This window comes from Odocoileus virginianus, chromosome 18 (assembly GCF_023699985.2).
Source record: "Odocoileus virginianus isolate 20LAN1187 ecotype Illinois chromosome 18, Ovbor_1.2, whole genome shotgun sequence".
Lineage (NCBI taxonomy): Eukaryota > Metazoa > Chordata > Mammalia > Artiodactyla > Cervidae > Odocoileus > Odocoileus virginianus.
In genome coordinates this window covers 801704-815122 of record NC_069691.1, presented here as the reverse complement: position 1 = coordinate 815122, position 13419 = coordinate 801704, and the positions used below count along the sequence as shown (strand labels likewise).

General features: G+C 52.0%; 1 protein-coding gene across 2 annotated transcripts in view; it reads left to right on the top strand.

Moving 5' to 3' along the window:
- CCDC180 (coiled-coil domain containing 180) overlaps window positions 1–7762 on the top strand; it is a 57371-nt gene extending 49609 nt beyond the window's left edge. The window contains exons 33-38 of one of the 2 annotated variants that reach the window (XM_070480227.1): window positions 1539–1699; window positions 2238–2375; window positions 2860–2971; window positions 5383–5488; window positions 6273–6408; window positions 7589–7762. In XM_070480227.1, the coding sequence (XP_070336328.1) occupies window positions 1539–1699; window positions 2238–2375; window positions 2860–2971; window positions 5383–5488; window positions 6273–6408; window positions 7589–7720 (785 nt within the window). In that variant the 3' untranslated portion in view covers window positions 7721–7762. The remainder of the gene's footprint in view (window positions 1–1538; window positions 1700–2237; window positions 2376–2859; window positions 2972–5382; window positions 5489–6272; window positions 6409–7588) is intronic. The other variant, XM_070480228.1, reaches the window with a different exon arrangement.
- The last annotated feature ends 5657 nt before the right edge of the window (window positions 7763–13419 follow it).

The window sequence follows — 13419 nt, the reverse complement described above, 5'->3', positions numbered from 1 at the left end:
TCAGAGCTTCCCCCGATGTGGGGTTCCATCCTCTGTGATCTTCCTCAAAAGACAGGTTCCATGGTCACACGGGTTTGGGAGATGCTGCAGATCATGTCCCTCCCGGGAAGGCTGACAGTTCACATGAAATGAAGACTTCCATTTCCTACAGGGAGTCCAAGTATCCTGGGCAACTCTCCCACTGAACACATGTAAAAATCCTGGGTATAACACTTTTGTGATAAACTTTTAAGTGCATGGATGAGCTAGCTGTAAAGTAAGAAACGCTAAGGCCTCAGGATTAAGTGAGAATAGGAACACAGACTAACCGAGCAGTGACTCTGGCTTTGGCCCTGAGGGCTTGACTGACTCTCAGGTCCTCTTGAGCCTCTATTGTCACGGCCTCCAGGGCACCGGGGCCAGAGATCAGGCCCCAGACCGCCCAAGGCGTGCAGCCCGAAAGGGCACAAGCCGCAGAGAGCTGGGACTCCCCAGGGCGCCGTCTGCAGAGTCAAGGGAATGAGACAGAAACCAAACCTCCTCCCCCACTAACTAGAAGGAAGGTGTCTTGTTATAAGCCATGGCGCTGGGCAAAGAAGAAAAACTCTAATGAGAATCTGTAAGTCAGGCCTTTTGTGGTGTTTAAACTGAAGTTGCACTCAGATAAATGTAAATTCAACTCTGTGTTTGTGGATCATCCAAGAGATTTCTATATGATAGCTTAAAATGATTTGGAGTGTGTCATGCCCAGATGCTTGTTTAGTAGAGATACTATAAATCCTCTCCAGGCCTCCAGGGATTCCCACACATAAAATGCCCCAAATAAGAGCTCCCTGTAAAACAAAACACACACACACACCCCACAGCAAAAAGGTACCCTCAGCATGAGGCAACAGAATGAGATCAGTAAGGACTTCAGATATTGAATGTGTCAGACACAGAATATAAAATACAGTAATTATTTTGAGTTAAAGAGGAAATTAGAAATATGAGTAAGGAGCACAAGACTATTAAAGTGAGCAAGTAAATATGAACCAAATAAAGAGAAACCAAATAAAAAGAGAACCAAATAAAGCTTTATGTATATTGGAAAAATAAATCATTGAAATTTTAAAATTATGAGTGGCTTTAGTGCCAAACAAAATAACCAAAAATGTAACACAGGAAAACAAAGGACTAGAAATACAGGAGAAAGGTGAAGAGAGATGAAGGAAAAAGTAGATCTGGCATGCAGCTCCTTAGAGGTCCAGAGGGAGAGGAGGAGACTTGGGTCTGGGTAATATTTGAAGAGAGAATGGATGAAATAGAACTACTGAAAGATACAGTGCGGTTTATAAGGTGCTGGCAAGTCCTACAGTGTGAGAAATCCTTTGAACTTGCTTAATCCAGTATCTTTAATACCAGTTTGCCCACGGGACCCCTTTTGATGGAAGAGCTATTACCACACTGGAGACCAAGTGTCTCTTTGCGAAGCTGCATCGAGCCTTTGTTGGAGAGATGGCCTCAGCAGCTGGCTCGGCTCAGTCCGACCCCCGACCCCCCACCCCCGATTCCTACAGAATTACGGGCCCAGATGAGGAGATTTGAGGAGCTTCTGCCCCAGGCATGTTGGCTGGTGATGGAGAATTTCAGGGAGCACCACTGGAAAAAATGCTGCGCCTCCACCAAAGATATCAGAAGACAATTCTTGAATCACCAGGGACAGCTGGAGAAAAGGAAGGTGGGGCCCCGGGATCACCCTGGGGTTCAGATATAGAGGCGGGGCCTCAGCAGAACTGAGTCCCAGGGAAGGAGCTGGGCCAGGCCTGGGATTGTCGGGTGGGGGTGAGGGACACTAGGCACTTAAGAGCCGAGCCCACTGCTCGGCTGTCGGGTCCAGCACATTCCTCGTTGGTTGTAGCAGGTAGGTTGGCTGATTCTGTAGGGCTGTGGACCTTGGGATCAACAGTGATTGTCCACTTGGTCCTTGGAATCAGGGGACGTTCATGCTGTTGATTTTATTGGTCTGAATCCCTGATTGTTCCGGGGAAGATGCTTAGCTCTCCCACTTCCTAACCCTCGGAGTTGGCTCCAGCCGTGCCTCAGTCTTGCGTACCCTGCCACTCCTCTGCCTGTCCACAACCCTTCACACACACCCGGGTCAACGCACACACCAGTCTAGCCGTGGCCATAGTTGGCAGAGGACATAGGCCAGTGACTTCTTAGTCCTGACCTCAAGACCGGGTCAAAAAACCCACTGATTTCTGGATTGTCTGAAGGATGAAAATGCCCAGAAGCTCCACCCAAATCTCGGACACCCTGCGCAGCTCCAGGATATGGAGTCTCTCTGCCAAGTGGAAGAGAAGAGGCAGGGAGACCTGGACAGCCTGATCGTGGTCACCAAGGACAAGCTGGAGGTCAGTGGTGCCTTCTGCTCCCGGGTTTGGGTGCTGAGGGCTGGCCTGCCCTCCCGGGGCCGCCCCAGCTGACAGCCCACCAACAGCAGCGCTGAGCCCGGCCCTGCGCCGGCACCCCGCCAAAGCAGCACGTGAAAGTGGGCGGGTTTTATGGTGAGATGGTCTTTATTGGCGGTTTTAACTTCCTTTTTAGAATTTCTAAATTAATTAATTAGTAATGAGAAATTTTTTTCTCCCAAGATCCATGTCAAGTTTTCTTTCCTCTTTGGTAAATTGTGTGTGTGCCTTCGCCATTGCAGAACCATCTATCTTCAAGTCACTCTTAGGAGAAGCCTCCTGAAGAGAGACCAGATGCCCGTTAACTTGGACACAGTTGACTCATGGCCCTGGTTTTGTCTCACGCATTGCTCTCCACCCATCTTCGGCCTGCCTTTGGAGGCAGGGTCCCCTCCTTATAACACCATGCTCCCCGTGTTTCCTCCAGGAATGTACACGGAAGTACGCCCGGTTTTTCATAGCCAGCTTGGCCACCTTCACCGAGAAGTTCCTGCTGCAGTTGGATGAGGTGGTCACCATTGACGACGTCCAGGTTGCAAGTATGCGCCCTGCTGGCCTTGTGCCCTGGCTCCAGGGGGTTGGTGACATAGGTGATGGGTCTGGAGGGGTCTGCTTTCCCCCAGCTCCACCAGTATGAAAACAGATACTCTATTGAGGGGACTGATGAATTTTTTGCATCTTTTTTTAATTAAAACAAATCCCCAATGAGTCAGATTACATATAAAAAATGAGTTTCTAATACTAAATATTTTCATAATCTTGGGGTAGGGACAACTTTCCTAAGTTTGAGAGCTAGAAGCTATAAAGGAATGGTGTGTACCTCCCTGTGGCCAAAACAAAAATAAGGGAAAATGTCAAAAGATGGAAGGACAAACCGCAAACTGGAAAAATATTTCTGATAACTAATAGGTCAGAGAATGGCCTGATATTCCTGTGGTATGAAGCGTTCTTAACAGGTCAAGTTTTTGAAAAGGACAAACATGCAATTCAAAAGGTCAATAAATGTTGAAAGATGCTTGACTTCACCAATGATGAAAAGTGCAGATATAAACTTTGTTAAGATACCATTTCTCTCCAAGAGCCTGGCAAAGCTTTTAAATTCAGTGACACCCAGCTCTGGTGAGGCAGGTACCCCAGCACCGAAGCGCCCCTCGGAGAAGTGTACCCCCGCCCCTTCTCTTGGAGAACCCTCTGTTGGTGACCTCAAAGTCCTGAGCGTGTGTGCTTCGACCTAGCTGTTCTAACCCTGGGAACTTATCCGGCAGAAATACTTGCATACTTTTTCCAAAGATATATTTTCAAGTATATTCTTCACAGCAGTGCTTGAAATTGCAAAGAATTGGAAACAGTGTTAATATCCATGTATAAAGGACTGGATAAATTATGGTCCAGATATAGGAGGGAATTCTCTGCAGCTGTTCAGGTGGGTGTGGTAGGCCTCGGTGCCAGCTGGAAACCCCTGAAGGAAAATTGTCACAGGAAAAAGCAAGGTGACAATTATACTTAACCTGTAATACTATCTTAAAAAACACATAGGTGACATAAATGTGCACCCTCACTTGCATATAAATGAGTCTGTGTGAGAGAGAAACAGAGGCACGGAAGAACAGGTGCCCTCTCAGGCGGGTACCTCTCTGCTGATGACCGCCTCTGCTGAGCGGGACCGTGAGAAGTTTCTGAAGGCGTTTCTTTTTCCCCATTAGAGGATGTTTAAATTTTTTATACTGTGTGAATTGCTTTTGTCACTATACAAAGACTCAAATCATATATTAAATATTATATTAAATATTGTCCATTTATCTCTCACCTATTAAGTAATTAAAATGTGTTATTTTTATTTTTTAAGCTTGTATTGCAAAGACAATGACTATTTTTATAGTAAAATAAGAAATTCAATATGAGTTACAAAGAAAGAGAAGAATATAGTCCTTCCTCCCAGAAATAGGTGCCAGTAACATGGGCTCCTGGTCATTCCCCTTTGGTCACTGGCCTGTGTGTGTATCAGTGGGGGGATGGGAGGGTGGATCCCGGGTGTGTGCTCCTTGTAACCTGATGCCCCCTGGGCGGATGCTGGCCAAGCCAGTCATCGTCTCCAGGAGCACTTCAGTCGCTGTGCATCTTACTTTGTTAGTTAGTCCCCTGCGGGTGCATACGGGCCTTGTCTAGCTTTTCACTCCTCTAATTGTGCTGGAAGGAACATTTGCATCGGTGTTTCTCTATTTGGGGGCAACAACTTCCTAGAAGTGGATTTTCCAGGTCACAATGTATGTGCACGCTGAGGTGTTGGCCACTGTCTAGTTATGGAGGTCTCTCTGGCACGTGTGAGCCTGGTTTGGGAAAGCGGAGCCTGCAGAGATGCTGGGGTTCAGACGAGAGGGGGAACAGTGGAGCCAGCAGGGAGGCAGCCTCGGCACCTCGGAGGGAACCCCTGGGCCAGGAAGACCCCCTGCATCAGGCCCGTGGGATCCTCGCCTGCTCTGTAACTCGGGATCCTGAGCTGAGTGGCCTGGCCCGGCATGCCTGCAGACCAGGGTGCAGAGAGCTGCTCTGGCCTGCTGGTCTCACTCCAGGAACAGAGCCCCCTTGTCTCCATGTCAAACAGCAGGTCAGTGAGCCAGACATGAGAGAGGCAACCTCGAATGTGTTCATTCCAGGACAAATTCTTAGTTCAGGACCCCTCTGAGCTAGTATAGGCCAAAGAAGTCTCCAAAGAGCATATTCAGGAGCTCATAGAAGCTGCGAGAAGGTCAGAGCATCATACATAGGATTTTGGAGCTGGGATGCACACCCAAACCACACCTCACGTATTCCAGCTTTAACCCTCCTGCCTGAGACTCTTAGTGTGGAAGAGGGGAGCAAGGTTTCATTTCTGTAAATGTAAGGTCGGGGATCCCCTTGATATCAGGCTGTGGGTGAGGCCCCCGTCAGTAACCCATCTCTTGCTTGCCAGAGGTGGAGCCGCCCAAACAGGAAACCTCAGTGCTAATACGGAGGAAACTGGCCGGGCTGTCCCTGGAGGGAGAGAGTGAGAAGCTCCTCATTGAACGGGGGAGCAGGTGAGAGCTGGGAGCAGCCTGTGCTTGTTGGGAGGAGTCTGGTGGGATGGGGAGGGGCCCGGGCTCTGAAGTCGGACAGACCTGATAACTTTGGAAAGGCTTTGTGTCTTAAGCCTCAGTCCTCATCTGTGAAATGGGCATGGCAGCCTCCCTCACATGATATCATGAAGAGGAAGCTCGATGAGATTGTGCTTGCAGTGCCTGTGGCTCAGCAGCTGTTCGTTCGTGTGATAAGGACCCATGAAAGGACCCCCAACTAAAGAGAGGCCTGTCCCAGCGCGGGGTACCTTCTCAGGCTGCTGGCGGTACTGGGGTTCACTGCAGCTGTCTGTCATGTATGACAAGAGCTGTAGATGTGCTTGTCCCCGGTACCCCAGCAATGTGACTCTGGAAGAAGTAAGGCAGTGACTTACCCAGCTAAATTGTCAGCAGTGGTTTTTTATCATGGTAGGAAAAGCAAGCCAGGAACTGATGACTGGCATCTGGCTGGGGGAGTGATAAGGAAACCGAGATCCAGAAAAGGGAAACCCCTAGAGGCATGGGATTCCGCTTCCCCATGCAGAACCCAGCTGTCTATGCACATGGATATAAGCTGTATGAAAATGCCGAAAAGAAGTTGAAGGAGTTTAATCTTAAATGCTTGGTAGTTTTTCTTTTAATTAAGGCTTTTAAAGCATGATAATTTTTTTTTAAAGAAATGCTAACCGTTTCCACCAGAGACGGAGGGTGCACAGTGAATGATGAAGCTAAGCCTGTAGGACTTTTCATGCATGTTTATTTGTAGAAAGTGGCCAGGAATCAAACCTACTGAAGTCACCATCCAAAACAAAATTCTCCTCCGGAAAACGCCATGTATCACAACCACCAAAACGACCCTGGGCCACCTGGCATCCGTGGAAGCCCGAGATGCCGTCTACCTGGTGAGTGAAGAGACGCGGTGGAGGGGGTGTGGCCCCGGGAGCACAGGGCAGCTCCGTGGCTGCCGTGGGAAGAGGGAGGGGGCTTGTCATCACCAGGTGCCCTGGCGTCTGGTCAGACGGCACACATCAGGGTACCCCAGGGCACAGCCAGCATCCTCAGGCACCAGGACGTGGGCCACAGCTCCGGTCCAGAGCCAGCAATAGCTCAGGTCTCACGGCGTGAGCCCCAGTGCCACAGGAGCCCAGCTGAGAGACGCCACACCCAGGCTGGAGGGCAGAGGAGGGTGCTCCAGCGAACAGTGAAGACAGTGCGAGGGGACAGGGTCGTCAGAGGCTCGGAGGCCATGGGAGCAGGCAGCGATGATGGGTGGGATAGTTACTGAGCATCTGCGGCAGCTTCTGTCCTCGACACAAGGCTTGCGCTGGCTCCCTGGAGCCAGCCCATGGGGAAGGTAGAATGGTCCCCACGTTACTGCAGAAGACAGCGAGTCATAAAGAGGTGTGTCCCCTCTGTGCCACCAAGAGTCACAGCCAGGATTGGAGCCAGGCCTGTTAGACCCGCGGGGCTGCCCGAAGAGGAAGTTGCACCCGAGGCTGCCTGCGGGACCTGGCAGCTCCAAGGATGTCTGGACCGACGGTTCTGGTTCCCCAGAGAGAAACCTCGTGCTGCCCAGAGATACGCTGACCCTCGTATCTGGGACCCCTCCGTGCGTAGGCAGGCCCTTGCCCAGCCACCAAGCTAAGCCCCAGGCAGTGGGCACAGTTCTGCTGCCGAGCTCAGTGAGGACCTAAGACCTCGTGGGTTCAGCCTCTCAAGGAAGCCGGGACCCCTGCGCTTCAAGGAGACTGTAGTGTGATGGTTAGGAAGGAGGGCAGAGCCCAGAAGCAGGGGGACCAGGAGCCTAGTCACTGCTCAGTCAGGTCTTAGTTATATAACCTCAGGCGAGGCTGTGAGCCTCAGTTTTCCCATCTGTAAAATGTGGAAAACAGCGAGGCCTGCCTGAGCTTTTACTGGACAGAGTACATGAGAAATGACTTGTGGAACTCTTACCAGTGCCTGGAATGGGTTCCAAGCCCCCCGTCAGCAGGTCACAGCACCCCTCTAGAGCACAGAGTGTCCGCTAGGGGCACAGTCCAGAAGTCCTTCCTCACGTGGCCTCTTCCTGCTGCTTGCTCCCAGAAATATTTAGCGTCATTTGAAGAGGAGCTGAAGAAGGTCCAGGAGGACACCGCACTGCAGGTGAAAGAGGCTCAGCGCTGGAAGGACAGCTGGAGACACTCCGTGAACATCATCCAGGGCCTGTACTTGTGACACTCTCAACCCTCCTTCAATAAATGGCTTATTTTGTGTGGATTCCTCATCCTTCTACCCACCCTTCCATCCATCCGTCTCTGCCCAGGGCTGTAGCCTCACAGTGACGAAGACATGGCCCGGTTCCTGCCCACACAGAGATTACTTCCAATGAGGAAGACAGAGGTGAAAGGGGGCGTTCCACCTGATCAGCCAGGATGGTGGATAACAGGGATGGGTGACTTAAATAGAGACCCACAGTTCAGGGGAAATAACTTCCACAAGGTGTGAGTACTTCATCTTGGAAAATGAATTAATTAAAACTTAAAGCTTTACAACTTAAAGTAGCTCTTAGAAGGAAATTTAAAAAAATAAAAAATAAAACTTAAAGCTTACAGGAAAGAGTATATTGCACATTTAACAAAATGCGAGTTTTTGTTGCAACTGTGCACTGATTCCTAGACACAGCAGAGACTTCATCCGGTGTTGGCTGGGTATCTGGTTATTTGTATGACCAAACGATAACCTTTTGGCAGAAATCTCCTGGGCCTCCTTAACTTGACCGGTGACGCTCAGATCACTGTCTCTGGAAGCTGGCTTCCCACCGTCTTCCTGTCGCCTTGCTCTTCCTCGGTGGCCCCGCAGCCTCCTGTGACCAGTGGCAGTGGTCGGCAGCTGTCTGCGCCCTGTGGGCAGGCGGCTCACGTCCTTCCTCCATTTCCTGAGCTCCTGCTGTGCCAGTGTGGTTTGTATGTTGATAGTGCCTCAGTTCCCGGTTCCATGTGCTTTGTCTCGACTTGATGAGGTAAGTATCACCTGCATTTTACGGCTGTGGAGACTCAAGTCCAGAAGGTCAAAGCCAAGGACTTGGAGGCGCATTGTTTTGGGGATGATCCCAAGAAGCAAGAGTGAGGACATGGGAAAAAGGAGCCTGAAAGCAGAAAAGTCACTGGAAGAGGCTTCCAGGGGTGGCCCCTGCTGGGGGTGACCAGGCTGTGTCTCACTGGAAAACAGCCTCCCAGCCGGCCTGACTCTGTCCATCCGGGCGGAGAGTTGCCTGGGCATTAGCGCTGCAACACTATCCCTCACTCCAGCCTGCAGGACAGGAATCTCCTGTGGTACCAGAAGAGCCCCCGGGCAGGGGCGTCTCACCTCACACTGGCTGGAGCGAGCTCCCCAGCCACAGGTGGATGCAGGTAAGCCACGGGGATGTGAGCGCAGCGTCACCGCCTGCGGTTTTCCAAACCTGAAGCCAGGCCGCTACGCAGCACTCTGCCACTGTGCCCTCTCCTCCAAGTAGCAAGTGACGCCTGCACAGCCCCTTCCAGCTTGGGGCATGCTCTGCGGGTACACGCTCTAATTCAGTCCTGCCGCGGACAGGGTGGCAGTCACCGTGTAACCCCTGTTTTGTAAATAAAGAAGCTGAAACGTGGAGAAAAGAAGATCTCTCCAGTCACTCAGCACCAGTGTGCTGCAGCCGGGGTTCCAGGCTGGCTCTGGCTGTCCCGGAAACTCAGCCTGGAGTGAATACACCTGGGTGCTTTGTAAGTAAGAAAGGACCCGGAGAAACGAGGGGTGCTCCCTCTCCCCTCTGCCAGCCTTGGAGTCTCTGCACCACCACCCGCTCGGGGCAGCCACGGGGCAGCAGGATGGAGGACGGTGTAGACGTGGGAGCAGGACAGCCTGTGGTCAGTCCCTCTCTGCTTTGATGTTGCTGAGGTCCCAGTGGGCAGAGAAGCGCGAGGAAGCGCGCCTGCTGTGGCAGGAGCCCTGGGAGGGGGCACAAGCCTAGGGTGGGGATCGGGGGCCCCCGCTGCCCAGACAGAGCCTGCACAGTGGCAGAGCCAGGGAGCTGGCGGGGGCAGCGTTGGGAGGCCTGGGCCAGCCCCTCAGTGCTGTGTGGCCCACTGAGTCCAGCTTGCTTACCTGTGCAGTGGGGACACGGGCTGCGCCCTCCCAGCCCACTGCACCCATGAGACCCGGCCTGCCTGGCTGGGCCAGCCTCTGGGCACCGGGCCACAAAGCTCAGGGCTCAAGGCAAAAGCCATGCCCTTTCCACTTCTCATCCCCCACCTAGGGTGCCGCCGTCCACTGTTTTCCTTACGATTCCAAAGGGAAGAGACATTCGTTACAGGAAATAAAGGACCAAAGGAGCAAAAAGAAGACTATAAACACCCTGGCATCCAGAGATAGCTGTTCCCTACACCCTTTTTCATGTGTGTGTATGTGTGTGTGTTATATTTGCCGAATGGAATCATGATGTGCATTTGGTTGTATACGTTGGTTTTCAGATTTCAGCTGTGTACGCGGTCTCCTTATCTTTAAACAGCCACTTACAGCCTCGGTTTTCATCCTCTGCCAGCCCTGCCCAGCATGCGGATGGACCTCACGCGTGTCAGTGTCCTCACGCTCCCTCAGCTGAGACCGTCAGGAAGCAGCACCCATCCTCACGGGGAAGACTGCTCTCCAGTCTTTTTGTTTTTTCTGCACCCGAACATAATCCACTGACTCAGCTCATGGCCCACTAAGGGGTCTTGTCTGCAGTGCCCCACTGCCAGAGGAGCCAGGTCCCCTCTCGGATAAGGTGGGGTGTCCACTGTGGGGCTCTTAGATAAAAGGCATCCACCCACCCACACGGACTCTGTGCACATCTCTAGCCCTTGCCTCTGGCTTCTGGAAGCTGACTCCCTGAGTCAAAGGCGAAGGCGTCTGGGGACCCGGCACAAATCACCCTCCAGGAGAAGACTCAGGGTCCCTCCCACCACGGAGGACTCAGGGCCTGCTTCCCTCATGCACACCAAGTATTGTAGTTACAGCAGCTTTGGGGGAATGTTTTTTCCTTTTTTTTTTTTCTTTTGGCTGACTCAGCAGATGACAAATGACCTCTAATTCACAGTCTTATTTTTACTTTTCTAAGGATGAGTGAAGGTACACTTTTCATCACCAGTCATTTCCAAAATGTGGCCACTTTTCCCAGTCCTGGGATGAGCCTGCTGATCACGACCCCCTGGGCATCTCCAGGGGGTGCAGTCCATGTTCCATGTTCAGCCAAGAAGCTCCATTGCTTGTGCTGTTGCAGAAACCAGTGATCAACAAACCAAGCCCCACACTCGGAGAGTTGGTGAACTCAGGTTTATTACATCGACAGGCCCAGAGGAGTTAACACGCCAAGCTCTGAGTCCCGAACAAAGGGGTTACAGAGTTTTTATACACGGACAGGCATGATTAAGCAGGTTTGCGGGTTTGCAGGGGCTGGGCAATTGCAAAGAGCAGGACAAGGGTGAGTGAGATGAGCTCCAGTTTCTAGTGTTCTAAGTCTCCACTTTCTGAGACTGCGTGACCTACATTATCCAGACATTGCAAGGAGCAAGCTTGAGTTACAGAGGCAGAAGGAACAGGAGGTGATGTAAAATTTTAACGTTTCCTCTTCAGTGCAACTGCTAAGTGGTTAGTGACTGACGTGTGACCCACAAGATGCAGGAAGAATGATGGGAGGTCACTTCCAAAACGTAATGACAAAAACATCTGTCCCTTCCCTCTTACCTGCTCTCTCCTGTGTCCCCTCTCCACCCTCCCTCCTGCTCACTGCCTCCCCTCCCACTTCTCACTCTCTCTGTTCTATCTCTGGATCTGCAGAAGCAGGCACCCATGTTATAAGCTGCCCTGAGTAGCTGTCACAAGGAGAGAACCACGGGAGCACTCAGGCCAACAGACAGGAACTCAGACTCTCAGTCCAAACACAGCCCTGCAGCCTGTGGATGAACGGGAGCAAATCCTCCCCAAGCTGAGCCCAACTGAAGCCACAGCACCTGCCTGTGAGACACCCAGCAGCAGAGCAACCCATCCAAGCCGTGAACAGGCACCCAGACCACACTGGGTTAGATAGTCGATATTTGTAGTTCTAAGGTGCTAAATTTTGGAGCAATGAGGAACCGACAGCTAACACAGTCCACAGGCCCTAGGTCCCAGTCCCACCCTCCTCCCCGTGACCTGCCCCTCCTCCCTGGGCTCGCTCCAGCTGCACCAACTACCTTCCTGGCCCTCTGCCCATACTCGCCTCTGCCTGCCAGTCTCTGCCCATGTGCTGCCTTCTTCCTCTCATCACCTGTGAGGTGAGTCGCTCAGTCGTGTCTGACTCCTTGCGACCCCGTGGACTGTACAATCCATGGAATTCTCCAGGCCAGAATCCTGGAGTGGGTAGCCTACCCCTTCTCCAGCGGATCTTCCCGACCCAGGAATTGAACTGGGGTCTCCTGCATTGCAGGCGGATTCTTTACCAACTGAGCTATCAGGGAAGCCCCATCTGGTCCCTACCAATTTCACCCCAGGGAGGTCTCTCGGACTCTCCTACCAAGTGACTCCCAAGTCCTTCCTCAGAGCTTCATCTCAAGCCCTTGAAAGGCACTCTCCTTTCACATGTCCTTGGCTTCAGGCTTCTGCCCATGTCCATCTCCCTCCAGACTGTGAGCTCGTGGCAGGCAGAGACCACTCCGTCATCTTCAGTATCACACCCGACCTCCAGGGCACCTGGGGAAGGTGAGTGACTGCTTGGTGATGAAGTGGGGGGATTTGGGAAACCCTTTCTCGATTTTGACCAGCTGAGTCTGGAGTTGAATGCTAGTAACAGGAGATCAAGTTAGCTCTGAGGCTGAGGGACAGCCAGAATGACCTATGCATAACTCTTTCTGCCCCAGTTGCTCCCCAGAAAAGCTCAGTGGGCACCTCAGACATGGGAGGCTGCCTGCCCCCTGGTGTCCAGCCCCAGAACTGCAGCCCTAGGAAAGAAACAAGCATACTTCCTTGTGTGAACTTGCAAGGCAATGCTCTCAAGTCCCAGATGAGCAAAGAAGCAGGACCTTCAGGCCCCAAGGGACGCGCCAGGGACCTTGGGAGCCTCACTGGCCGCTCTCTCTGTCCACCCCAAGTGTCCTCTTCACGCACGAGACATCCTCAACTGGGCCAGGATGAAGCCCACCCTCTTTCCAAGCTGAGAGCCCCAAGGGTCCAAGAAAGACCAGTCCTGTCCCTGGACCCTGGACTTGGTCTGCGGTGCCTGTGCCACTATGAAAAGGGGATATATCCCGGAGGAGAGACCTGGCTTGTCCACGGTCACACAGTGACCCAATGGCAAAGCTCCTACTTTGGCCGGGATTAGATTTGGGTACACACAGCAGCAAACCCACAATAATGGCATAAGCAGGAGAGAGATTTATATCTTCTCATATAAGAGAACCCTAGAGGCGGGCAGCCCGTACTCATCCTGGGCTGCTCTTCATGGAAGGTGATAGGTGATCCGCCCTGCTCCAGTACCTCAGCGTGTGAATGTAAACATTTTTTTGCTGGTTAAGCATAGACTTGCCTGAGATTTGTGTGTGTGTGTGTGTGTGTGTGTTTAGTTGCTCAGTCACGTTTGACTCTTTCGACCCCGTGGACTGTAGCCCCCAAGGCTTCTCTGGCCATGGGATTCTCCAGGCAGGAACACCTGAGTGGGTAGCCATTCCCTTCTCCAGGGGATCTTTACCACCCAGGGATCAAACCCAGGTCCCCTGCATTGCAGGTAGATCCTTTACCATCTCACCACCAGGGAGGTGGCTTCCTAAGATTTTTGGTTGTGTATTAAAACTTGTTGGGAGTTCCCTGGTGGCCTAGTGGTTAGGATCCCAGGATTTCACTGCTGTAGCCTGGGTTCAGTCCCTGACTGGGGAACCAAGATCCTACTT